The 26938-nt window shown below is 54.1% G+C and overlaps 1 protein-coding gene across 5 annotated transcripts; it reads left to right on the forward strand.

Annotated features, from left to right (window-relative positions):
* The first annotated feature begins 5387 nt into the window (after positions 1 to 5387).
* Positions 5388 to 25732, forward strand: LOXL4 (lysyl oxidase like 4). 5 transcript variants are annotated; one of them, XM_032491142.1, is made up of 15 exons: positions 5388 to 5797; positions 9880 to 10194; positions 10780 to 10958; positions 11822 to 12027; positions 13432 to 13470; positions 13639 to 13858; positions 14708 to 14894; positions 15077 to 15231; positions 15951 to 16118; positions 17118 to 17280; positions 19585 to 19828; positions 20934 to 21049; positions 21731 to 21867; positions 22257 to 22368; positions 24453 to 25732. In XM_032491142.1, the coding sequence occupies exons 2-15, from the start codon at positions 9915 to 9917 to the stop codon at positions 24521 to 24523; spliced, it is 2277 nt and encodes a 758-aa protein (XP_032347033.1). In that variant the 5' UTR covers positions 5388 to 5797; positions 9880 to 9914; the 3' UTR covers positions 24524 to 25732. The 5 variants fall into 5 exon arrangements, with proteins under 5 accessions (XP_032347033.1, XP_032347032.1, XP_032347036.1 ...); XM_032491141.1 differs by having other exon boundaries at positions 5388 to 5770; XM_032491143.1 differs by having other exon boundaries at positions 5616 to 5770; positions 14711 to 14894.
* The last annotated feature ends 1206 nt before the right edge of the window (positions 25733 to 26938 follow it).

The following is a 26938-nucleotide window of genomic DNA, read 5'->3' on the forward strand; positions in this document are numbered from 1 at the left end:
GTCATTTTAAGAGATCCAGGAAAACAGCACGGAATAAGAAATGTTTTTTAATTTAACTTGTCTGGTGTCACTTGAGGAAAAAGGGGTTCAATTACTGGCGGGTGAGGCCAGTGTAGACATGTGAGATTCTGAAGGGACCTCGGGGGCTCCAGGTCTGGGACACTGAGTCTTCATTGCATCTTATTTCCCCCAGAACTTATGACTTTAATTTATCTGAGTAGAAACATGTCCAGGCGCTGTGTCTATGCTTAGCTGCTGAGAAAGGGAGATCTAGGGTTTACAGGGGAAACTGGGGGGAAGAAAGAGAATGGGAGGGGGACATATTCTTAACGGAACTGGAGAAGAATTGGGGGAGAGTTTAGAGAGGGGTGTGAGGCTTAAAGGAAGAGGCAGTGAGAGAAAAGGAAAGTGGGGAGCAGGGAGGGGGGAATGGTCTAGAGGGAGAAGGAGGGAATGATGATGGGGGGGAGGAGGAGGATGAAGACGAAGACAACCTTCCTCGGGCGAGGACTTAAATATGAGAAATGGGCTAATGAGGCAAGAGCACGTCTCCTCCTGGAGAGGGGTGTGGCAGAAAGAAGTCTGCGGGGCAGAGACGAGGTAAAGCTATTGGTATCAAATCAAACTGAACATCCAGACATCTGTGGGAACTCAAGGCCTTTGTGCTGGGGATCCCAGAGGTGAAGGTGGAAACAGGGAGTCTCTGTCAGGTTCTCTGCCTTTCGGCAGCTTACAGGTCATTAAGATCCTCTCTGTCCTACCCCACCAGATCACCCTCTTTCCCAGACCTGCGCCCTCCCAGCAAAGGTATGAATCTGTGAAGAGTTAAATAACAGCTCAAGACGGTACCAGGAGAGATTAAGGTTCCTGCAGCCCAGCTCTAATCAAACCCACCCCCCACCCACGGCCCTCCTCAGAAAGCTTCCGTGGCCCCCCACTACCTGCCAAGGTAAGGCGGAGGGGAGTGCCCACCTGTCTCGGACTGGATAGCCCACAGTTCTCTAAACAGAACTTGAGAGACATGATACCCCACCCCACCCCCAGGGCTTACCTCTAAGCCCCATTCCCATCTCCATGTCACACCCACCACCCCCATCCCCATCCTTAGACTGCACAAGGATTCCCTGCTTTAGGGGGCATCACTGTGACCTTGTCCAATCTCGCCCTCCCCACAGGGCATGGAGTTCACAAGGCCAAGGGAACGTGCCCACTGGAGCCCCCATCCCATTTCCATACCCGGGCTCCAGGAATTCTGGCCCAAGAGGCCCAAGTCTGCTCCCAGCTCTATCTTCTAAGTACAGATGACACCTCCAGGCTGTCCACCCAGGCTCAGGTGGCCAAAGGGCCGCTGTTGTGGAGGTCTGGACAGGGCCCTGGTGCGTGTGTTTCTGTCACAGTGGAAGGCCCCTTGCTGTGTAGGGTGGCGCAGAGGGTGGGAGAAGGAGGCGGGTGGGCTGCATTGGGGCTCAGGGCCAGGGGTAGATACTCCTTGTAATAACATGTCCAACACAGAACTCCAAGAAGCAGAAAGTTCTGGATTCAAACTTGGCCTTCCAGGTCTTTCTGAAGGTATATTTGTCAATACACCTTGCAGGAGGACAGACCATGTTTTATTTGACAAAGAGTTTGATTTTTAACTCCTGGATATGAGGCGCCCTTTGACTCATCCCAGGCTTTGCACCTGGTGGGGTGGGCCTGTCCAATTCCAAATGTGATTGAGCAATAGAGATTTTTCTGAAGGGGAAAGGGAGGGAGGCAGGGGGTGGGGAAATGACATCACATATCACAAAGCAAAACTTGCTATAAAACATCCGTTTAACCAGCTCTTCCCTCACATGTCCTCTCCTTACTCAGCCAGCTCATCTCCCCTTTCTCCCCTGGGTCCATCTCCTTGGCCAGCCTCTCCAGCTTTGCTAGATCCACCTCCTTGCTCCCCCACCCTCAAGGCTTCTCAAGGTCTCCTCAGTTCCCATCCCGCCTCTGAACAGAAGTCCTGTGCCTGACAAACAGCTCTCAGCAAAGGAAAAGCCTGTCTTAGGTCAGAATGGTCTCTTCCCCCGATTTGTTCTGCTTTGCGTTATCAGTCTCCATCACGGCTGTGTCTTTGAGTCATCTCTCCCACTGGGCGGTGAGCAACTTGAGGGCAGAGATTGTGTCTGGTTCAGCTCCATGACTCTTCCAGCACCTTATATTTTGAAAGCATCCATGCAAAGTATCACGGATGGATTCGTAGAGGAGTTGGAATCTGAGTTGGGCCTGAAGGGCAGGTGGAGGGTGAAAATGAAATCAGGAGAGGAAAGCAGTAGAGGGAGTGGCAACAGTGGTCTCCGTATCCTTTGGGCCTTAAGGGCAGGTGGAAGGTGAAAATGAAATCAGGAGAGGAAAGCAGTAGAGGGAGTGGCAACAGTGGTCTCCGTATCCTGTGGGCCACAGGGAGCCACTGAAGATTCTTGAGCTGGAGCATGGCAAGGCATTAGGAAGATCAGTCCTCACAGGATTTCCTGAAGTCAGAGATCGCTGAGATGTAGGGAGGAGGGGAGAGCAGTTTGATCCTGGGATGTCAGAGGGGTAAGAGGGCAAAGGCAGGACAGACGGATGCAGGAGGCCATACATTGGGCTCAGCAAAATGGCTTGCCTGACAGTTCAGTCAGGCAGAACTAGAACTCAGGTCCCCCATTCCCAAGCCGTACAATTTCCTCCATACTGAGTCTCCAAAGAGGTGGGGCTGGACTCCGTCTCGAAGACCACTGAGGAGGAAGGTTTGCCCAGCAGGGACGGCACTGGGGACTCTAGCCGGGTCCTCCCCAGGTGCTTTCGTCCGAGGTCACGGCTTTCTGCAGGAGGTGTTGGCCTCCCCACCTGGGAGGAAAGCACAGGCTCTGATTTGGGCAGGTTGGGAACACCCCATGGGGAAAGGATTTGTGTTAGGTACTGTTTAACTTCTCAGCTCCTCACTCCGGGACGGGTGAGCAGATGGTGATGTTGACACCTGGGGCCCTGGGGTGTCAACCACCTCACTTTCTCACCTCTCTACCTAGTGAATCATATCCATCCTTCAAGGCTCTTCCATGAATCTTTCAATCCTCAGACTTCCTCCTCTATAACCTCACAGGCCTGTGCTTAGGCTCCAGTCTACCACTTGCTACCCTCTGCCAGTAATAGCTGTGTGTCTTTGGCCAACTCACTTAACCTCTCTGGGCCCCAATTTGTCATTTGTCAAAGGAGGATGATGAAAGAAAGTATTGTTCATAGGAATTAATTTTAAGATTAAATGAGATGACACCTAAAACACCTGCTCCACACCTGCTAGCTGTGATGATGATGACGATGATGCCTTGTCTTTTGGTTGACTATGGGTCTGTCTCCCCAACAGTCTGCAAATTTCTTGAGGACAGGGATCACATCCGGGTGTCTGCTTCTCCCCCATCTCTGGCTCAAGGACTCACACAAGCAGGCCCAGAAGTCCTGCGCCTGACAATCCACCAGCACTTACTGAGCACTTGCTCTGGGTGCTAAGTCCTGCGATAGAAACTGGGTTTAGAGACAAATAAGCAGCTCAAGGGGCCTCCAGAGTCGAGCTGGACACAGACTTGTAGATCAAGAGTGCAGCAGAGGGTCTCGGCGCTGGCTGGGGCTGTTAGCACAGTCAGGCATGAAGGAGGAAGCAGGCAGTCTCCATCAAGTCAGAGCTTAATGAGATGAACTGAACTGTCCCATTTGACCCCCAGAGCAATAGCATTTAAGGATGAGGAGATGATGGCTCAGCAGAGAAAATCTCACCACTATTAAGTCAGGGGCTGGGCAGGGGACCCGAGCCCCTCACTTCTCAAGGAGGGGGCTCACAGTACCCCCCTACCCCATGCCCCCCCACCTCGAAGTCCCTCCTTCCACTGCTCCTCAGCCTCAGCCTCTGCCCAGAGCCTTGCATGGTAAAGGACTTCCGGGCAACATCCATTCATTCCCTGGGCTCTAGCCCAGGCCAGCCCCTGGCCTCCAGGGTATTTTTAGTCGTGGGCGGCCAGGCCTGGGAGGGTGATTGGCAGCAGATGGAGCACATGTTTTCTGAGCTTTCCGTGTTGTTCCTGGCTCAGCATGAGAGGTGGCTGGGCATGGGGAGGGGGCCAAATCATACCTGGCACCCCAGCCCACAGCTGCCTCATTGTCCCCGGGGGAGGGGCTGGGCCGCTACTGCTGCTGCCACTGACCCAAGACTGGGAGCATTCTTTCCTGTTGATTCATCACAGGGAATGCTTTGGGCCCAGCTGGGGTGGGGCAGGGGCACTGGGGGGACATCTGGGACATGGGCGGCCAGGGGTGAACAGTAGTCCTCCAGTGGCCCGGTCAGTGTGACCTGGCTGTCACCCAGGAATAAAAAAGGTCCACCTTGCCATCCTACCCCTTATCACATTCTGCCCTGTAGTGTTTGTTTACATGTCTGCCTCCCCCACCAGACGGGTAGGCCCCTCCCATCCACTCTGCTGCAATGTCTAGCACCCTGGCCCCCTGTCTAGCAAGTCGGAGAAAATCAGTAAAGGTTTGCTGAATGAATGAGCCTTTGGAACGACACTCAGGCAAGGTGGGGGAAGGGTGGGGTCAGGCTGTACTTATCTGGGCCTAGGGAGGAAGCTGGGAGGCTGAATATCTTCCCATTGTACAGACGGGGACACTGAGTCACTGGGAGGAACCAGGACTAGGGGAAAGAATTTAGCGGAAAGGGGTTGGGCTCCAGGCCTGGGTGCCCAACGAAGCTGATGTGGCTCCCCTCTCTCAGCCTCTCCTACTTTTGTCTTATTCCACAGTCTTCCCCCACACCACCCTCTACACCCTCCCGCCACTAGCCTGTCAAGGACCAGAACTGCCCCATCCAACTTTGTAAGGGGTTATAGTGGAGGATTTAAGTTCTCAGTTATGGTTTATTGTGTTGGAGAGCAAGTCAGTCATGTATCTTGGGGCTCAGTGTTCCCAACTGTACAATGGGCAGAAAAGAGGCCTCACGCCCCCGCAGTACTCAAGAAACTTCGAGGGACAGGGGCAATGGAGAGGGCTGCCTGTTACTCTATAGACAGCACACCATCCTAACCTCATTTGAACAAAGCCCTCTGGGCCCCCTGCCCGCCCCTGCCCGCCGTCGTCCCCGCAGAAGGGAGTCTGTGTTGACCTAAGTAACCAAGCTGATGGGATCCGGACCCTAAGTCAATGAGGCTCTCCCACGTGAAGGGCGCTGAGAACCTTCGAGACTCACTGAATGTAATCCCCGGGTCAATTCTGGGGATAGGTGGATCACCCGGTTTTGCAGAGAAGGAAACTGCGCCGCAACGGGAATTCACGAGGCCACAGCTGCACTCTGGGCAAACGCAGCCCGCTGGCGCTGAGCCTTTCCCGGGAACTCCGATCCTCCCACAGTCCCTCCTGCTGCAGCGCGCCAGTTCCCTCCACGGAAAACAGCTGCCCCCTGGAGTCCCGCGACTGAGCGACCCCAGGACTTCCCGGGCCGAAGGGCTGCGGGTGGGCCCCGGGGGCCTCCTGGCCCGCGTCGGGGGTGGGGTGGGGGCGCTCGGCCGTCGGAGGAGCCGGCGGGCGGGGCGCCCGCCGAGTCCAGGTCCGCCCGGGGGCGGGGCCTGCGGGCCTCCTCCGCGGCGGGCGGGGTGGGGTGGGGGGGCGCCAGCGGGCCGCAGGCGGATAAAAAGGCCCCAGGGCGCCCCAGGAGGCCCGTTAGCGCCGCTCCGCCGCCCAGTCCCGGCCCCAGCCCCGCACCGTCGCGCTCCAGCTGGTGAGCTCCTGCCTGGCCCCTGGCCAGGTCTGTCTTTTGCTGTCCTGTCAGTCCGACGTCTGTCTCTCTGAGGGTCTGCAAGTTTCTGAGGGTTCCTGAAGGCTGGGTATGGGAGGAATGGGGGTCCCAAGAATAGTTAGACCAGCCCCTAGTCGCGCACCAATCTGCTTCTAATGAAAGTGACCAACTTGGGGAGCTTGGCCTAAGGCCAGCTCAGGGTGGTGCGTCTCGGCCTCGGGGTGCCTGCGTGTCTTGTTTGTGAACATGTTGCGTGTAGCTGTTTCTCTTGCCGTCTCACGGAGGGTGGGGGGAGAAGGGGCGGTGAGGGCGGAGAAGGGAAACAGCAGGTGGGATCAGATGTCATTCCTGTGACTTGGGGGACAAAGAGGCAGGGTGGAGTCAGGCACTCCAAGGAATCAGACCAGAACTGATTATGCTGGGGTGGGAGGTATTGGGGGACAGAGGATGGAGGACGGCCAGAGGGCTCCAACCTCTACATGTCTTCTGCCTGGACAGGTGGAGCTCAGGGCCCAGCTGCTGGCTGGCACTGTTTCAGGTCACCCCAATCAGTGGTCCCAGGCAGGATATCAGGGCTAAGAGGGGAAGCCCCACTTCCTCCCCAAAAACCCAGAGAGAAGAGGCTTCGAGGGATTCCTGAGGCTGGTGCCCACCAGGACAGCACCCCCAGCTCTCTCCTGAATACCCTTGGGCATTTCCAGCCTCCCTAGCAGGACCAGATCAGGCCAGGTGCCAGAGTCCCCTGGCAGCACCTGGATCAGGTGCCGGTCTACTTCAAGCTGGAAGGATCCTGAATCTGTCAGTTGGTTGCACTCAGCTCTGGCACCCACCCCAGTGCCCTCACACCATGGCTGGGTCATAAATCAACCAGCAACAGGGTGGAATTTCATTCATCTCCCTGCTTCCCTTCCTTCTTCCCCTCCTCCTCCCACGTCCAACTCCCTCTGCCTGGGTGTGAATCCTGGCTGCGCAAGTTACTTATCTTCTCTGGACTTCATCTTCTTATCTGTAAAGTGGAGATAAGTATTCAACAAATATTTTAAAATGTACTATTAACCTCTCCTCCTCCTCAACCTTCCTTCCCGTTACCCTGTCCCTTTCTCCTTCATTTGGGAAAAGAACTGCTGCTTTTGAGGCTATTTTCTTCTCTAAGGGAGGCTTCTCAGCCTGGTTCTCTTCTCTGTGTTCAGCACTGGGGGAACATTTATGGGGAGACACTCCACTGGATTGTGGACACAGAAAGTAAAGACATCAAGTGCTAGGAAGGGGGGGTGGTCTGGGTGGGGGACTTCGTGGAGGGCATAGCATTTGAGCTAGGTGTGGAAAGGTGTGTGGGAATGTGATAGTCTGAGACAGAGGGAAAGGGTACTCCAAGTAGAAGGAAGAATGAGAGCAAAGGCTTGGAGGCTGGGAATTGAAGGAAATGTTTGGGGAATGTAAGAAGACAAATTTGATGGGAGCGGAAGCTGTGGAGGGGCCTGCAGTGGGCAGGAAGGCAGGGAAGAGGGGCTCTCCCTATACAGGACTCGGCCCCTTGGAAGGGAGGGAGCCTACTGGCCCAGGACTGTCCACAGCTTTTAATAAGACCTCCACAGTACTCTGGGGACGTCAGCCACTCAACAGACTTGCTCAGCCCACCCCTGGCTCATCAAAACATGTCACAGATGGGGGACTCCCAGTGCCACCCTATCATTTTAGAGATGTTGCACTTGCATCTCAGAGAGAGGAAAGCACCTGACTTGAGTCACATAATTTGGTGGCAGAGTGAGGAGCACCCAGACTCCTGGGGACGGGGAACTAGGTCATCAGACCAGACCCAATATGACCACTGGGTCCTAACAGTTGGAGGGCCCTGAGGCCAGTCCTACCATCCTCTCCGGTCATCTGGGGAAGGTCCTACCCACAGTGACTTCGGTTTGGCTCAGTCCCTAGCTGTCCACCTCCTCCTTAGGGGTGCGTGGAGGAGGGAGGGACTGGGGAACTCCCAAGAAGCAGAGAGCACTCTGCAAGTGGTGACAGCCGCAGGGAGCCCCCACAGGCTCCCGACTGGGTAGTGACATGAGGAAAACAGTGCTTAAGTCTGGGAAGGAAGTGTTGCAAAGAAGGGTATCAGTACTAGGGACTTGCTGTTGAGTTAGGATGCAGCCTCCATTCCTTCTTATCCAGAGGGGCTGGGACCACCCTGGACCAATGGTTCTCTAGTAGCTGTTTCAGTTGCTGTTAATAATAGCTGTCAACTGAGAGCTTGCTCTTCTAAGGGCTTAACATGTATTCATTCATTTAATCTTTACAAGAATCCCACCCCCATTTTACAGAGGGGTAACTATTGCATTGAGAAACTAAATCACTTGCCTAAGACCACCCAGAAACCAACTGGTGGAGCTGAGCCATGAACTCAGGCAGCCTGACTCCCAGTCTGCAGGCTTAGGCACTGTGTTTTGCCACCTCATGTCCACCCAGCTACATGCCTGGCACTTTCCTGGGCACCAGGGGCACAACACAAAGTCCCCGCTCCCATGGAGCTCCGTTCCTGAGCCCATCTCGGTGCACTCCTAGGAGCCTACTCCCCTAGTCCCGGGCTCGCCAAAGCAGGAGGATTGGTGGCTAAAGGGCATAGGCCTGGGTGCGGGAAGAAATAAGGACTAATTCCAAACTAGAAACCAGCCTATGGGGAATGGAGTGGCAGGGGGTCTTGTAAGACCCTCCCTACTGAGACTGACCAGCTATGGGATCCCCCAAGAATAGCAGTGGCCATGGAAGCAGGGGTCTCCCTAGAATGAGTCCTTTTAAGACTCAAGCATTGAACAGGGAGCCAAGGACCCAAACTTTCTCCACCCGCTCTTCCGGGCCGGGCTCAGCTCCCCATCAGCAGTAGAGCTGGCCGTGGAGGAGCTTCTGTACTGATGGCTATGGCCACTCTGACAGCTCTAACCGGCAATGACTGTCCTCTGTGCTCTTCCCAACCCTGCTCTCAGGACCAAGGCTGCTAATGAATGAGGGGGAGGACCAGCCCCCAGCTCATCTGCTGTAAGGACCTAAATCTGATGACAGCCTCCTGGAGATGGGAGCCCTCCCCTGTGTATGGTCACTTCCTAAAACCCTCCCGTGCCCCTCACTTCCTACAGGATGAAGGGCAAACCCTCTGCATGGTGCACATGGCCCTTGACCATCTGGTCCCAGCCTGTCCCTCCACCTCTGTCCCCTCCAAGCCCCCAGTACTGCAGTACAAGGTTAAGAGAGGGCATTTCCTGCTCTTGCACATACTTCCCTCCTTCCCTCTTTCCTCTTTTCCTCATCCTGTTCTCTCTACTGGGAAGTCCTCCTTTCCCACCCAGGAGAACTCATTCACCTAAGGCTCAGGTTAAGTGTCCCTTCTTTGAAAGTTTTCCCTGAGCTTCCTGAGAGCAGGGAGTAGTGTTCATTTCTGTGTCCCAGCACCTGGCCTAATATAATTGGCCTGAAGCAAGTATTCCAAAAACATTTGTTGAAGCAATGTTTGAATCATGCATGCAGATGGACATAGATCTAGAACCTGCTGTGTGGCTTGGGCAAGTCTCTTAAGCTCTCTAGGTCCTAATTCCTTACTTCTAGATTGAGGAGATTGAACCAGATATCATTAATATCTCCTCCAGCTCAGACATCTAGCCCCTGGGGGCTCCCCATGACTCAAAGGGAAGGCCAGCCCCTCTACATATAAGACTGCATGAAAAGCTGTTAATTGAGCACTTCCCACGTGGTAGGCTTGTGATAAGCACTTACTTACAGCGTTTTATTCAGCACTCACAACACTGGGAGATAAGGATTACTGTCCCCACTTTGCAGATGAGGAGACTGAGACTCAGGAAGGCTAAGCTTCAACTTCCTCAAGGTCACATGGCCAATGAATGGTGGGTTTGAACCAGATCGACTAACCTCAGAGCCCAGACTCAGTCTGTGCCACCATACACACACACACACACACACACACACACACACACACACACACACACACACACACGGAAGGACCTGTGCTATCCTTTGTCTCTGGCAGCAGAAGAGGCCTGAGGTCAGGGTAGAGCTGGTGATCACTGTCATGTTTACTCATTCCCCAGGTGCCTTGACCTCAGCTGCCCCCGAAGTCACCATAATGTGGTCCCTACCAGCCAGCTTCCTGCTGCTCCTGCTGCTCCTGCTGCTGGGCCAGGCCCCTCCCAGCAGGCCGCAGTCACTGGGCACCATGAAGCTACGGCTGGTGGGCCCAGGGAGCAAGCCGGAGGAGGGCCGCCTGGAGGTGCTGCACCAGGGCCAGTGGGGCACCGTGTGTGATGATGACTTCGCGCTTCAGGAGGCCACGGTGGCCTGCCGCCAGCTGGGCTTTGAGGCTGCCTTGACCTGGGCCCACAGCGCCAAGTATGGCCCAGGGGAGGGTGAGTGACAGGTGCCACCCGGCAGGATGACAAGGAGATGGTAGTGGGCTCCTCCCCAGGGCTGGGCTCCCTGAGGCTCCAACAGAATGTGTCAGACTCCCACCTGTCCTTTAATACCCAACTCAAATGACCTCTTCTGTGAGATGTTTCCTGAGTGCTCCTGCTGCAGATGACCCTGTCCAACCCTCCCATTCTCACTGGCAGTGAGGCCACCACCATCACCGCCATTACGGCCACTCAACTCAAATTCCCTGAACATAGCAATCAACACACAGTAGGTGCTCAGCAAACGCTGTTGAGTGAATGGCTAGATGGATGAATGCGTGAACACATAGATCTAAATACTGGACCTACATGGCATTTTCCAAAAGCAGATTCTATAGGACCTGATACCAAGAGGAGGCAGTAGGCAGGGTTGTAGATACCAAGATCCCAGGAGAACCAACTCCTCTCCCCCACCCCCATTTTGTATTCAGCCATTGGAAGAAGAAAGTTGATAACTGTTGGGTCCTATCCAGGAGGTAGAGCCCGTGACTTGCCTCTCTGTGCTTGTCCCTGAGCATCCCCCCATCCCATCCCCCACAGGACCCATCTGGCTGGACAATGTGCGCTGTGCGGGCACAGAGAGCTCCCTGGACCAGTGCGGGTCTAATGGCTGGGGCGTCAGTGACTGCAGCCACTCGGAGGACGTTGGGGTGGTGTGCCAACCCCAGCGCCAGCGTGGCTATCTTTCTGAGAGGGTCTCCAATGCCCTCGGGCCCCAGGTGAGGAGGCTGTTCAGGCCCTGGCCTGAGCTGAGGGTTGGGTCAGGGGACAGAGGGCCTCCAGGTGATGAGCGTGGAGGAGGAGGGAGGGGAAGGGAGCAGACTGAGGGCTAACAAGCATCCCTGGCACCCAGTGCTTGCTTGTGGCCTGGAGCAGGTGCATGGATAGAGGCCCACAGCTTGAGGCAGGGCGGACAGAGAATCAGAGGCTGGGCCTGCCGGGAATCACTGAAGCTGCTACCCATGAGAGAGGCAGTAGGGGGTAGGGGGTTGCCTTACCCACAAGGCCTGGCCACAATTGCTGCCTCTTCCTGGCACAAACAACCCCGAGCTAAAAACAGCCCAAACCAAACAACAGGAGCAGGCAGGGCAGGTCTCTGGCTCTTACCCTTTGCTGCCAAGCAGCCTCAGTCTGAGGACAGTTGGCCCTGGCCCACTGAATGTGGGGGCTCCACACTGATCTAAGTCATCCAGGGCTAGGGTTGGGTGGGGGAGTCTCGTGGGCCAAAGGATCCCGCTGTCAGTCTCAAGCAGCTGGCCTGTGCCCAATCGCCAGCTCTCCCCAGGGTGGCAGGAAGAAGGTCCCCCGGTACCCAGTGGAAGCTTCCCAGACTCCAAGGGCTCCCATCCTGATCCCAGGGAGGGCACAGATCTGCCTGCTTCTCCCTGGGGTTGAGAAAAGGACCCTAAACAAACCGAGCTTCTGCCTGCACTCACTGTGTGGCCTTTGGTGAATGCCTCCCCATCTCTGGGCCTCCGTTTCCTGGCCTGTGCAGTGAACCCCAGCTTTCCCATGTGAAGACCTGCAGCAGCCTCGGCAGGGGCAGGAATCCTGGGGCTCATGGTGACCACTCATCCCGCAGGGCCGGCGGCTGGAGGAGGTGCGGCTCAAGCCCATCCTTGCCAGTGCCAAGCGGCGTAGCCCGGTAACTGAGGGAGCAGTGGAGGTGAAGTACGAGGGCCACTGGCGGCAGGTGTGTGACCAGGGCTGGACCAGGAACAACAGCAGGGTGGTGTGTGGGATGCTGGGCTTCCCCAGCGAGGCGCCTGTCGACAGCCACTACTACAGGTAGGAGGACAGCTGGGCGGAGGGCCACGGGGAGTGGGCGTGCAGGGCTGTGGGGCAGTGGCTGTGTGCATGTGTGTGACACGTGTGGGACCTTGCAGGGTCCAATGAGGCTGGCAGGAGTGGGTGTCTATGGGAGGACACTCATTGGGTGTTGGGATTGGGAGGGAAGCAGGCCCAAGTGAGGAATGTGTCTGGACTTCCTGGGTTAGGGATCCTTTGGAATAATTAAGACAAGATTGCAGATAAACTTCCAGACCCCGGGGAATTCCTAGAAACAGTCAGAAAATAAACATTGTACTTGCCAATCAGATAAAAAGAATTGAGTATAGCACAGAATCCTCCCAAAAGGAAATGTAAATAAATGTAAAATTGTGTCCCTGATTTAAAATTTAGACTTAACTAGTAAAGATACGGCGCTGCCCACAAGTGCAGACGACCTGAGTCCTGGCCTCTGAGCTCTGCCGATAGCGAGCTGTGGGGCCTCGGTGAGGCATCTGGGCCTCAGTCATCTAATCTGCAGGGAATTATCTCAACTTTGTCCTAGTGAATTTCCTCAACTCTGATCCAAGCCAGGCTTTGACTGAGCTGCGTGTAAGTCAGGCGTAGGGTGGCGTGGCACTTGGGAGAGGAGACAAAAATATTCTGTCAAAAACGTGACACCACTGTCACGAGATTGCATCAGCCTGTAAACGATGCTCAGTCACCACCCCACCAGCTCTGTCAGGGCAAACTATTTACGTTTCTCATCAAGGGATGGATCTCCCACAGTCTGTCTTAAGTCTTCCACCCTTGCCCATCCCCAGTCAGACTTAGTTGCTCTGTCCTGTGTCTCCGACTTAGATGACCCTGGTCTCCAAGACCAGCCACGTGGCTCTATCCTTGCGGATGACTGGGATATGGGCCTCTGACTCCCTACTGGTAATTGCACATCTGCGCCTGGCTGACGCGCCTACCACCCATGAGGAGGGCAGCCCTGATTATAGCCTCAGTGTCTCTGGGTGGGCAGTCCCTACCAGAAAGGCCTTTCACCTGTCCCCAAGAGGGCCTTTCCCCTGGGCCCCTTCCCTTGGGTTGCTTCCTAAAGGCTGCCCTTTGTCTGGACTGGAGAAAGGGTGTGCTTGGAGCTGCCTGCCCCAGGGGCAGCCCAGTGCAGAGATACCTCACTTTGGGGTTAGTCGGGGGACCTTGCTAGGCCCTGCTTTCCCTCCCTGTAAAATAGAGACCGTCATTACCTGTGGGCTGGCCACCCCCTCAGGGCTGTGGTGAAGCATTGAAATAAGGTTCGTGGATGAGTTTACAAACCGTGAAGTCTGGTGCAAGCTCAGCAACAACCATGAGGAGCCAGGGTAATGGGGGTAGGACTTCTGCACACACTCCACTCCCTGCCTGTTTGCTCTCCCCCAGGAAAGTCTGGAATTCGAAGATGGAGGATCCTAAGTCGAGGTGAGGAGCAGCACCCTCGGGGGAGGATGGAAAGGGGTGTGGCACCAAGGGCCTTTTTCCTCTCCCTTCCCCGCCAATCCCCCCTCCCCGCCCCCATGCCTAGGCCTCCTGGAGTCCTGAGCCCGTCCCTCAACCCCTTCCTCACCCTCAGTCTCCCCTGTCTTCCAGGCTGAAGAGCCTGACGAAGAAGAATTCCTTCTGGATCCACCGGGTCAACTGCCTGGGAACAGAGCCCCACATGGCCAACTGCCAAGTGCAGGTGGCACCAGCACAGGGCAAGCTGCGGCCGGCCTGCCCAGGTGGCATGCACACTGTGGTCAGCTGTGTGGCAGGGCCCCGCTTCCGCCCTCCGAAGGCGAAGCCCGGGCACAAGGAGTCCCGGGCAGAGGTGAGTCCCTAGAGGCTCACACGCAGGCCTGGAGGCACAGCCCCCTCTCGCTGGACCCTGCCTGATGGGGAGGGCCTCTCCAGGACAGGAAGGGGAGAAGGGGCGAACCACCCCTATCAAGGCGGCATCGATTTCCACCAGGAGGAGAGCAAATAACAGAATGGTAGAACCTTGGGATTTATTTTAAAAGGACCATTTATAACCCTACCGTAAGTGGAAAGCTAACATCACTGGCCATGAATAGAAGGTAACCGTAAAAACAGTAACTACCTTGTAGCTGCATCCCACTGAGGGCCGAAGGTATCGAACCTGAGCCTGGCCCTTTGCTCCGAAAAGCAGTGAAGAGGTGCCGGAGAGGCCTTGCAGACACGGCAGCACCGTGTGAGATGGTCTCCTCGATGAACTAGGAAGGGGTGGGAGAGGATTAAAGCGGAAACAACCTCCCCACAGTGCGTTTAATTAATACCACATCCCTGCAGCTCTCCAAAATCACTTCGCAGATCTGTCTGGGAGGCGTTGCTCTAGTTTAACCCGAAGGACAGCCGCAGCTGGGCGAGAGGAGGGGCTTGCCTCGTGATCAGGGGGCAGGCTGTGACGCCCAGGGACCCAGCTCCTAAGGCTCTTTTGTGAGAGCTAGGAGTTGTTTTTGCTGGTATTTGTGTGGTGGTTCTTTGTCACTGAAGAAAAGGGGGTTGAGAAAAATGACTTATTTAAGGTAACAGCCACAGAAGTCAGAGGTGGGGCTGGACTCAGGTCTCTGGCTCTGCCTGGCCTGAAGGGGCTCCCGTGGTGGCGCAGCCCCTACCCTGCCTCCTCCTCCGCCCTCCCTGAAGCCGGGGTTTCTCCCAGCAGGAGATGAAGGTTCGGCTCCGCTCCGGGGCCCAGGTGGGCGAGGGCCGGGTGGAGGTGCTCATGAACCGCCAGTGGGGCACGGTCTGTGACCACGGGTGGAACCTCATCTCCGCCAGCGTCGTGTGCCGTCAGCTCGGCTTTGGCTCTGCTCGGGAGGCCCTCTTTGGGGCCCAGCTGGGCCAAGGTGAGTAAGAAGGCCTGGGGTGGGGTGGGTTGGGGTGGGAGCCTGGATGGGCCACTGGTCCACCCTTTGGTGGCCCTAGGGTGCCAGGGCCCAGAAGTGCTCCCCTTCTGTGGAGGAGAGGCCACAGGTGTGGGGCTGCAGAGATGGAGTCCCCCACAGACCTTGTCCCTTCCCTTCTGCAGCGCTGGGGCCCATCCACCTGAGTGAGGTGCGCTGCAGGGGATATGAGCAGACCCTCAGTGAGTGCCCATCCCTGGAAGGGTCCCAGAATGGCTGCCAACATGAGAACGATGCTGCAGTGAGATGCAACATCCCTAACATGGGCTTCCAGAATCAGGTGAGCTCGGGTCTGGGCCTGGCCTCCGGTCGGTGCTGGGAAGCCCTGACATAGCCCCAGGACACAACATGGAGCCAGTGGGGAGGGGTCACGGGAGGCAGCTAGTCCTTCTGCCCTTGGAGCCTGCCTGGAACGCCCTCTCCTCTGAGTCTCCCCTGGCTTGGCCTACTTTCCCTCAGGGCCAGGCTCTGGCCTCAAGATATCAGAATATCAATGCAGACTCCTCGGGGGGATGGGTCTCCCACCACACCCTCTCAGGTCCCTGTGAAGTCAAGAGAAGGTGCCTAGGGCAGAGGGCCACAGGTATCCTGCTGGGGAGTGGCACTGAGAGGCTTCGTGGGATGGTCAGAGTTCAAGTGTCACGCTAATGTGGACTGTGAACGAGTCTCTGATCTTGGTTCTCTTCTGTAAAATGGGGTTTTCTGTCTCATAGGGTCATTGTGAGTGGGACAATATAGATATGAAGCCCTTGGCAGTTGTCAGGTCATCATTAATGGTAGGATTTCAAGTAGCAGGAAGGCAAGGACCAGAGCAGGAGCCCAGGTGCAGGCGCTTTAAGTCAGATTCCTCAAGTGGGCAGGGACATTAGGGACTATCTGATAAAATGTCCTTAGGTCCAGGGCCACGCGGCAGCTGGCCTGGGCAGGTCTCCAGGCTGGCAGCCCCAAGCTCTCCCCTCCTGAGGTGGCCCTGCTCCTCACACACCCTGACCATTGCAGGTGCGCTTGGCTGGCGGGCGCAGCCCTGAGGAAGGTGTGGTGGAGGTGCAGGTGGAGGTGAACGGGGTCCAACGCTGGGGGGCTGTGTGCAGCGACCATTGGGGCCTCAATGAAGCCATGGTGGCCTGCCGACAGCTTGGCCTGGGTTTTGCCAACCATGCCATCAAGGTAGGTCCCTATTGTGCTCCAAAACTTCCTGTGCTAAAGCTGCTCACCCTCCATTCATTCATTCAACAATTAATTATTGGGTGAAACTGGGTGCTGGGGATACTGTGAACAAGACAGGCGTCCTGCCTCACAGAGCAGTCAGTCATCCCGTACAGTCAAGTGAGGGAGGCAGTCATTCATAAAATGTTCACACAACAGGCACATAATTGTGTCTGCTAGGGAAGATGAATAGAAGTTAGCCAGACGAGGTGGAGGAGGAGTGAACAGCCCACGCAAAGACCTTGTGGCCAGAGGCAGCTTGACTGGGTGGAGGCAAGAGCGAGTGGTGTGACGTGCGAGGGTTGGGGAGGAGGCAAGGGCAAGACCATTCAAAGCCTGCAGCGCAGATTTGTAAAAGGCTTCTTCCTTGCTGTGTGACAAACCATTGGGGTGGAGATTCACGTGAATGCAGGGAAACACACTGTAGCAGTAGCCCAGCTGAGAAGTGATGCTGGCTTGGACTGAGCTAGTGGCAGTCATGGGGGAAACAAGTGGATAGATTCAAAAGATATCAGGGAGACAAAATCAAGAGGCTTGGGGCATTGCTGTGATGGAGAAACCTCTTCACCTTCACTCGTGCTGCCTGCCGGGCAATGCAGGCACATCTTGCCCTGGAGAACTGGGCTCGACCATCTGGGGCTGTATAAAGAACAGCTGGGGAAATGGGACAGGCCTGAGTGGGCAGGAAGGGAACAGGGCTACCCTCTTCAAATAGCTGAGGCCTGCAGTCGGGGAGAGGGGTGGGAGCAGGGCCAGTGGTGGATATTTGTCTCAATACATGGAAGAAATTTCTAATACCAGAGGGGTCCAAAGAGGAACTAAAGATTTTCAGACCAAGGCTGGGCACAGCCCGCCCGGTGGGGATGGTCGGACAGGGTCCATGCCTCAGATGGGAGTTTGTGGAAATGACTCCAAGAGCACATCTCAGGCCTAACTGGGTGACACTGGCTGTTTTCTTAGGACACCTGGTACTGGCAGGGGACGCCAGGGGCTGGAGAAGTGGTGATGAGCGGGGTGCGCTGCTCAGGCACAGAGATGGCCCTGCAGCAGTGTCAAAGGCATGGGCCAGTGCACTGCTCCCATGGCACCGGGCGCTTTTCAGCTGGAGTCTCCTGCACAGACAGTGAGTAACAGGAGGGGCCAGTGGGACAGGCAGGCCTGGGCTCCCCAATTTGGCAAGCCTGCACCTCCTGATCTCAGGGAGGGCCCGAGTGCTGGTCCCAGCTCCACCGCAGGCAGGGTTGGGGTGTGGAAGGAGGGCTGGATGTGGAGCATCAGCTCTGCCATTTACCAGCTGTGTGTGGCCAAGGCACCTGCCACATGGGATACAGACCCTGCCCTGCCCATCTCATGGAGTTACTATGAGAATTAAAACAGAAAATACGTGAAAACGTAAGGATACACAACAGTGTTTTTCAACTTTCATGTCATGACCAATAAATTAAACCGAAACGGGACAGAAAAACAACAGAATGTGTTATATTTAGTAAGGGTAGTATTTTTCTCCTGGAATTATGTACATGTGTACTAGGTCACAACATAAAATACATTTCTTACTGTGGTGTATACTAGGAAAAGAGTTTAAAAGCTGTTGTAGAGGGTATGGAAATGTGAGGAAACGTGGGCCTACAGTGGGCTGTGGGATTTAACCAAAAGGCTTTAGGACAAGACCATTTTGAGGCATCGGTCTGCCCCACGCCCCCAGGTTCTTGGGGTAGCAGCATCTGCTTGACATCTGCCAACCAGGTCTGGGCCCAGATAACTATATCCATTCCAAAGGCTGCAGGTTGCCACCAGCTGGAGTGGTTACTTGATCTTCTTCCTAGCGAAGCTTCAAAGCCAAGACATCTTGAACCTCTGTCAGCGAGCTTTAGGGCCACCTCTCTGTCTAGCGCACACTGGAAGAACACCAGCCTGCAGGGTGATGGGGCTTCAGAGAGGGCCTTCCCGGCACCAAGACTCCCAGCACACTGGGGGCCTGCTCCCCACCCTCTCCTCTCCTGGGAACCTTGTTCCCCTCTGTTCTACTGCCTGGAGTGGCAGCTCTCCTGAATGCATTTGATGCTTCAAAGTGGCTGAGCACAGACAGCTGACCTGCCACCTCCATGGCCGTCCCCATTTCTCCTCTGTGACTTTCCTCACTTCTTTCTTGTCTTTACTCTCTTCTCATTCTCTCTGAAAAAGCACACCTTTCCCTCAGGAACTCTAGGGTTTGTCAGAACTCTAGGGTTTGGCATACCCTGGCTCTTTCCAAAATATACCAAAGGAGTTTCAGTAACATTTAGTGACAGTACAGACATCAGACAGCAAACCAGCCACACCCTCAGTCCCACCCTCGGTGCCTGTCCACTGCAGTAAACCCGTGTTCCCATCTCAGCATCGTCGGCGCACGGGTTCACCCACAGGATGGCTCTGCCCCAGATCTCAACTATAACCCTGCTTTTGCACGAATAAGCATTGAGAATAGGCAACTTTTCTCTCTTGATTTCACATGGTTAATGCTGTGGATCTCCACATTTCTAGACTGACACATGTGAAGGGACAGCAGCTGGTAGAGGAGGCAGGGGCTTCCGAGGAGGGTAAGAGCCCCGTGACAGAAGGGAAAGGGAGAGGCACTGAGCAGCCAAGGGAGACACAGCCTCCAGCACATTAGACTTTCATGCACAGAGAAGCACCAGAATGTCCACAATGCCTCAAAGGAGGATGCACAGGATGAACAGTCTGGTGTGAACACCATGACAGCAGTCAGGGTAGAACAGGAACCTTGGAGGAAGCACAGGCTTAGGAACGGCAGCAGAATGGAAAAGAAAGGCAGAACTCAGGAGCAGGCTCGGAGACGATCTCTTCCAATTCTCGCTCCCAGCCCTCTCCCCTCTGTGCCTGACACTGAAGGAGCTGAGGCCCAGAGAAAGAGTGACTGAGCTGAGGTAACCAGGTTAGATATCAGCAGAGCTCCCTGAGGGGTGAGATGAGCGTGGCTACAAAGGCACTTACGGGCTGGGCAGTATCCTGCAGAAGAAATACTAGCTTACATCAGCTGTGTGCTGACCATGGGCCACACGCCGATCTAAGCATGTTGTAGGTATTATCACATTAATATTATTATCTCCATCTTACAGTTGAGGAAAATAATAGACAAAAAGTTTAAGCAAGTCACAGAACTAGTTAATGGTGTAGTCGGAAATTAAGCCAAGACAGGAACCCAGGTGGCCTGGCTCCAAAGCCAGCAAGCTTCACCGTGACACTGTAGCTGCCTCCCAGGTCAAGGCGCTAGATCTTTCCTTTGTTATTAGAACTCGCATCTCCCGACTCCTAAACCACCATACTCTTCCGGGACCCTCCAAGAGCTTATTCCGGGGGCGGCCTGTCCCCCGTGCCAGGGAGCAGAAAAGGCTGCCTGCCTAGCCTCTGCGCCTCCACTGCCCAGGTGCTCCGGACCTCGTGATGAACGCCCAGCTGGTGCAGGAGACGGCCTACCTGGAGGACCGGCCGCTCAGCCAGCTGTACTGTGCCCACGAAGAGAACTGCCTGTCCCAGTCTGCGGACCACATGAACTGGCCCTACGGACACCGGCGCCTTCTGCGCTTCTCCTCACAGATCCACAACCTGGGCCGGGCCGACTTCCGTCCCAAGACGGGACGCCACAGCTGGATTTGGCACCAGTGCCACAGGTTAGTGCCTGCTCATGCCTTGGCTCTAGAGAGACAAAAAGCATGATCCAGGGACCAAGCCAGTCTGGTCTTTCCCTGGCCCCAGGCAAACTTTCCTGGGAGGAGTGTGCGCTCTGGGAAAGAGCCTTCCTAGTTGCCCTACTGGCCTCGCCTCCAGGAGGCAGTGAGGAATCCCGGGGCATCAGTCTGCCCTCTCCATCACTTTCTTGCCTGCCCTGGATATGCCCACTATCCGTTTCCTACAGCAGTGTCCAGCAGAGCAGTCACTGCCAGCAGAGCTGGTCTGTTAAAATGATATTGGACAATTTCTTTGTTGGGCTTAGGCCTCGTCTTTAAAAGCCGGGTGAAGTGGAGACTCCTAGAAACCTCGAGACCCAAAATAGCCACCCCATCCAGGATGCTGGCTCTGCAGGAAAAGCTTGCTGGGTTTTGCAGCAGCAAAGCCAGGCCCCTGAAGAGGAGCACAGACACTGGCGTTGAAAGGAGACAATGAGCATTCTTTCCTACCAGGAGTCTCCAGCCCAGACAGAAGGAGAGACGATGTCTGCAACAAAGGCAGAATGGAAAAATGGTGTTTTTGCTTGAGGACACAGGCGTGGGTGGGGAAAGCTGAGAGGAACGGGCAGTGACTTCATGACTTGGCCTTGCTGAGCTAATAAGCACCTTTCCCTGTAGCATGAACAGAGTTGTCATTAGAACTGGATTGGAAACAATGGTAGCAATTTGGACCCAGGCTGGCAAGGAGCGGAGTAAGCATCCCTTCTCAGCAGCTCTGCTCTGAGGCTGGTCCCTAGAAGTGTCCCTTCCTTCTACCCCCAGGGTTCATGCCTTGTCACCGGGCACAGTCTCCTGGAGCTTTTACCTCTCCTCACCTGGGGTGAGACCCTAGGTGATGGGGCATCTGTGTCTTGCTGCCTGGCAGGGGTACCAGCAAAGTAGGGCATGGGTCACACTAATCTTGGGTTTGGGAGGGAGAAGGGCATTGCCCTATTATAATGTTCCTCTCTGGGTAATGATGGGGCCCAGTGCCTCAGTCTTCCCTGCCAGCTCCTCCGTGAGGATCGTCTCCTGTTGCTGCAGGCTGACAGCTCTGCCCCCTCTACAGGCACTACCACAGCATTGAGGTCTTCACCCACTATGACCTCCTCACTCTCAATGGCTCCAAGGTGGCTGAGGGGCACAAGGCCAGCTTCTGTCTAGAGGACACAAATTGCCCCACAGGTATGTGGTTTCCTGTTAGCATTATCCTCCTTTGTTATATTCCTTGGCCCCTTTGGGTTCAGGATGGCCTCTGTCCTGCTCAACAGCCTCAGGCATCTGGAGACTGGCCTGGCAACAGTAAGCTTTGGAGGCCATTCAAACAGATCAATTTCTTAACTTCTCTACTTCCTCTGCATTCCCAGCACACCTTGTACCACTTTTAAGATGCTTAACACTTTTTTTCTTGGATAATAGTTGCAGAACTGTTTCACTTCTACTGAGTTCTCTGAGGGCATGGAATGTGATTCCTATTTGCAAACCCACAGTCCCCAGCCCTTAGGAATGGCATGGTAAAACACTGGCTCTTCAGAGGGTTGGATGGATGGATGGACAAGTGAATTAACAGAGTAGGGCTGGAACCTTGCAACCACATTTCCTAGGCCAACAGGAATCTCCACTAGAGCATCCAAAGAAATAACCTGTCACAGAGGGGCTTTGCTACAGTGCTGGATTCCTGGTTAGCAGGAATTCTAGCACCAATTGGCAGGATATTTAGCTGAAGCTCAGGTCCCTAGTCTGATGGCGTTCAACTGGCAAGGATGGTGTGAGGATTAAACGATAAAGGATGTGAAAGACCTAGCAGAGTCTTGGTCCCGAGCACCTATTCAGTGCCTCAATAACTGTCAGTACGCTCCCTTACAGGAATGCAGAGGCGCTATGCGTGTGCTAATTTTGGGGAACAGGGAGTGACCGTTGGATGCTGGGACACCTACCGACACGACATCGATTGCCAGTGGGTGGATATCACAGACGTGAGCCCTGGGGATTATATCTTCCAGGTAAGTGGGCTTGGGGATTCCCCACAGGAGCTCCATTTCTTTCAGATGTTCCAAAATTTTCCCTGAGGTCCAGTGAAGAAAGAGAGCTTCATAAATAGGTCTCTGGCAGGTCTGGCAGTTGAATGAGCTATACTGTTAGGGAAAGAATCAGGATCCAGAGGACTTAGGTTTGAGTCCTGATTCACTGAACAATGGACAAGTCACAGTTCAGTCCCCATCTATAAAATAAGGACATTAATGCCCACTTTCTGGGGTGATTGTAAGGATTAATGAAGCAAAGAATACGAACACGCTTTGTAAGGCTACATGAAATGCAGGGGATTACCACAGCCACAGTCAGCCCAGAGGCCAGATCACCTGTTTTCAGCCGTCCTCTGCTCTCACTCCAGGTGGTTGTGAACCCCAAGTACGAGGTGGCAGAGTCAGATTTCTCTAACAACATGATGCGGTGCCGCTGCAAGTATGACGGGCAACGGGTCTGGCTGCACAACTGCCACACAGGTAACTGTGGGCCACTGTGAGACCAGCCATGTGTGGGCTTGGAGAGCTGGAAGCCCCTAAACGCACCTGTGTGTGACTTCAGTGTGTGCGTACAAGGCTAGGGATGGGACAGAGATGAATTTCCTTTGACAGCTTCACAGCGGGTAGATTTCTGGAGCAAACTGCCATCAGCCTCATGGCCTTCTGTAGAAGAGTAACCACCTCTTCTATATCCCGCGTTGTCCTTAAGGCTGTGTGGATTGTAAACTCATCTCCCATCTGTCCTGGAATCTTTCCTGTTACTTTAGGCTATGTCCAGATTTCCCTTTCCCAGTGTTATTTCTCCCCTTCTTTTCATATGGTCTTTCTTAGTTGCCTACATCCTAGGCTGACTGCCTCAAAATGTAGAAGTCCCCCAGATCTGTGCTGCAATTTCCAGCTGTGATTACTGCTTACAAGAAGGGGACCGTGGGGAACAGGACACTTGCAGGATTGGTAGTATCAAAGAAGCAACGATCCAGTGGGGGACAGAATAAGGAAGTGGTTGCCCCACTTGTCTGTAAAGAAAGGTCGCAATCCCTCTGTCTTCAAGCTTCAAATGCTTGCATTTGCTGTGGGGTGTATGTGTTCACACCCACACGTTGCATACATGGGGTGGAGCAGGATTGTCCATTCAGTCAATGAACATTTATTAAGACCTTCTGTGTTGAACACCGTGCCAGGTACTAGGAACACAAATAGGAGTAAAATGTGGAGCTACGAGTCAAGTAGGGTAAGCAGACATGAAAATGGATAACCCCAAGCCTACTGAGTACCCCAAACCACAATTAACTAATGCTGAGCAAGCAGCATTCTCCCTAAGCAACAGACTGGAAGCTAGCCAAGGTTTCCCAGAGGGAGTGATATTTGAGCTGGGTTTCAAAGGAGAGGCACAAGTCAGAGAAGGGAGGAGTAGGAGAAAGAGCATAGGATTTGGCTTCAGAGGGGCTTCACTGGGTACCAAAGCCAGTCCCACCACCTTCTAGCAGTATAAGTGAGGAAATCTCCAGCTCAGAAGTCTTCTCTTTTGTAAAATAGGGCCATGTACTCAAACCCACTAGAGACCTTTGCAGGGAGGTTTACGATGGTTCTAAGAGGATGGACTTCATCCTGTGGCCTTCTGGGAACCACTGACAGTCAAGGAGGCAAAAAGATCAGATTTGTGTTTTCAAAAGACAACTCTGACAACAGATGGAAGACAGTGAGAAGAGGAAGAAGAAATAGTTGAAGGACTGGAAATTGTGTGACTGAGTAGATTCTGCTGCTATTGAGACAGGAACGGGAGAGAAATAACAGGAGTTGAAACGTAAGGATGCCTGTGTGGAAGCAGAACCCCCACAATGCTGGGGGCCGGCGGCACGGGGCCCAGGGCAGTGAGGAGGGAAGCAGCAGCATGCAGCTCTGACCCCTGCCAGGGTCCTTGCAGAACACAGAGGGCACACTCAGGTGAGAGTGTGAAGTTATTGAATGAAAGGACTATACAGAGGTGTGAGTAGGACTAAGATGAGGGGTGTTGAGACGAGCAAGACAAGCAAGAGTGGAATGTTATCACTTTAGGCTGGAAGAGGCAAAGGGTGTCCTGGAGCCAGGTGACAGCTAGAGCTGTGGGGCAGGGAGAGCCTGGCCAGACAGAGTCACAGGAGACCATCACTGCAGACACGGGAAGAAACACCCCGACCTCTCTCTCCTCCCACCCTCTAATCTCCTGCTGTTGCTTCCCATGGACCTAAATCAACCAGAAGCCAGAAGATGAGGGAGTCAGGGCAAGGCAGTGTCTAGGGGCCAGGTCTCCAGGAGAGCAGAGCAGGGTGGAGAATGAATGGGGGGGGGGGGGCAAAGGAGAGTAACCAGCACCACCCTTCCCACTCAGTACACCTATTCTTCCTGATGTCCCTGCAGCTACACATCTGTCAGCACCTACTTCTAGAAAATGGGTGGTTTGTGCCCATGAGTAGCCTGATGTAAAGGCCAGGCTGGGGCAGAATGTACTGGTGTGTTTGTGAAGTTGTCAGGGAAGGATGAGACTGGTCCGGTTGGCCTCTTACCTGTCCTCCTTTGCTCCACAGGGGATTCGTACCGGGCTAACTCAGAGCTCTCCCTGGAGCAGGAGCAGCGTCTCAGGAACAACCTCATCTGAAGCCGTCACCGCACACTCCTAGCTGCTGCCCACACACCAGATACCTCAGCTTATTGGAGCCATGCCCTTCACAGAGCCCTAACTCAGAGGGAAAGGGGCCGGTGCCAAGGGGCACCAGCAACACGCTCAGGAAGCCTTTTGATGGCAAGATCACCAAACCAGGATGGCACTGCTCCCTCAGGATGGCCCTGGGCCTGTCCCCTAAGGGCCTGGTCTCTGGACTATGGCTTCCAGGTTTTATTTAGCTGAGCTCCTCTTCCATAAGGAGACCTAGTCTTGCCTCAGAGCTCCTGCTTCAGGAGCAATCAGTTCCTTAGGGATGGACTACGGCCCAGTTTCCCATCTAAATGGTGCTTTGCGAATGTCTTGGAGGAGGACCAAAATACACAGGAGGGGTCAGCTCTCTGCTAGGAGCTCAAAGCGACACAACTTGTGTCCAAGTCACAACTGGCAGGGAAGCTGGTGAATTCAGTCCCTTGCTCGATCTGTCCCCATTCAGAACTCAGCTGTCATACTCTCTAAGAGTCTGTTCTTCAGTGTCCTTCCCTTTATCCTACTGCACGTATGGGTATGTCTGATATCCCTGGAAGCTTAGGCCTCAGGCATCCCCTTATCTCCTGATGGGCCAAACCCACCAGTCACTGAGTGCTTGAGAAGGGGCTAGAGTCACAGAAGTAGCCAGATAGGGCCTTCATGCAGAGCAGCAAGAGAAGGCCAGGCAGAAAGACTGCTGGGGTAACATGGACCCCAGCCACTGTCTCAGCCTCTGCAAAGGGAAAAACACTTGCCATAAACCTGGCAGGCAAGATCACTGTGCTTCTCAGGACTGGCCTAAATGTCAGGTCTCCCAAGTTTCTGGAGTGAATGTTGCATTGAATAAAATTTTGCAATGGAAAGAACATGGGTCAAACAAGCCACTCATCTCTGCAGGAAAAAGAAGACAGGTCTGGTAGGGTGAGGGAGAGCAGACCATGGAGAAGTCAGAAGGGAGAACATTTAATTTGGTTAAGGACTAAACCTAGGAAAGGCCACCACCCCTGCTTGATGTGGCTGTGAAATGCCCTTGCTCAGGTGATACAAAATTCCACGGTCTTCTTGGACATGATTCTTAATCCTTTCTCCACTTAGACACACTTGAGAGATGATCCTTACAGGTCTGACACCCTGATGCCAATAAACGTTGCTCACTATGGACTGCTAGAGAGACAAGACTGGCTCTGATTCTTTGTAGTTCCCAGCACACTAACTCTACCCCTTTTTACCCCTGGTGACCTGGTGATCAAGATGTGCGGGGCACACATTCTACCCACAACAGCCCCACTACATTTCTCTGATAGTAGCTTACAGCCTGCTTCCCAATTCCCTCCCCAGACTCCATGGTGAAACATGGATTGGAAAGGTTAAGGTATAAAAAGTAGGAGGAGAGAAGAAAAAGTCCAAAGATTGTAAACTTTTATAACCAAGGCTAAACGGCCAAAGTAAATGGTGGTGGATGGGGCAGAATTACAACAGTACTCCCCTCCCCCCATCATGAGAGCTACCCTTCCTTAGGGAGTAAAAAGGGACCCGTTCTGGGGTATCCTCTGTGAATACAAAGAAGTGCTTTCTTCCTCCTTCTCCTCTCCCTTCCCTCCTTTGGGCTCCCTCATCTCCCTCATTAGGCAGAGGGCACATACTCTTTTGGCATGGCGGTTTAGGTAAACAAGGGAAGGACTGATTTCCTGTTGGATTCAGCAAATGTCTCCCAAACAGTAACAACATTATACTCGCACATGCAGCTAATGGTCTGTGAAAGAATGTGTAGCTAGTGGGGGAGCATGTGGTGACTGATGACTAGATTCAGGCGAGGAGGTTACCCACAGCTTCTTGCGGGATCCAGTTTCCAAGAGGGCCAGAAAAAGCAGGCCAGGCAGCCAGCCACCGGCTCTGTTCTCAGTCTGGCTGCCCACATCACACATTTGATAGGCGCAGCCAGTTCTAATTCTTGGAAAAAGCTCTACAAGGGCTGTGCTGTTATACCTCTGAGTTGAAAGGGAAGGACACGGAAAGATGTGACTGGCATGACCTGTAACTAGATGAGTAATGTTAACAGAATACCAACCACCAAATTCCAGACAGAACCAAAAATGTCAGAAGATTTTCACCTTGGCGTTCTGTAGTCTGAGAGAGACTGAAGTGCTGGGAACCTCAGTCTCCCTTGCAGAAGCCTTATTTATTTCTATTCCACACAGACTTCCACTCCATGAGGAGCATACTGGAATTCAAGGGGATTGTATCTTTCTACTATAAATTCCAGGTGATACTGGGATTCAGATATCCGACATACAGGAAGCAACATATATACACAGCAGAGTGCATTAGCTGTCTCCTCGAATATCTAAGAAAGGAGCCAGTGGCAGCTACAGCTAGCTCTCC

Source organism: Camelus ferus, chromosome 11 (genome assembly GCF_009834535.1).
Source record: "Camelus ferus isolate YT-003-E chromosome 11, BCGSAC_Cfer_1.0, whole genome shotgun sequence".
Lineage (NCBI taxonomy): Eukaryota > Metazoa > Chordata > Mammalia > Artiodactyla > Camelidae > Camelus > Camelus ferus.

Coding starts and splice junctions, on each gene's coding strand:
- LOXL4 (XM_032491142.1), top strand. CDS start 9,915: ATGTGGTCCCTACCAGCCAGCTTCCTGCTGCTCCTGCTGCTCCTGCTG. Junction 17,281..19,584: donor TGGAGTCTCCTGCACAGACA/GTGAGTAACAGG, acceptor TCCACTGCCCAG/GTGCTCCGGACCTCGTGATG. Junction 22,369..24,452: donor GCTGCACAACTGCCACACAG/GTAACTGTGGGC, acceptor TTTGCTCCACAG/GGGATTCGTACCGGGCTAAC.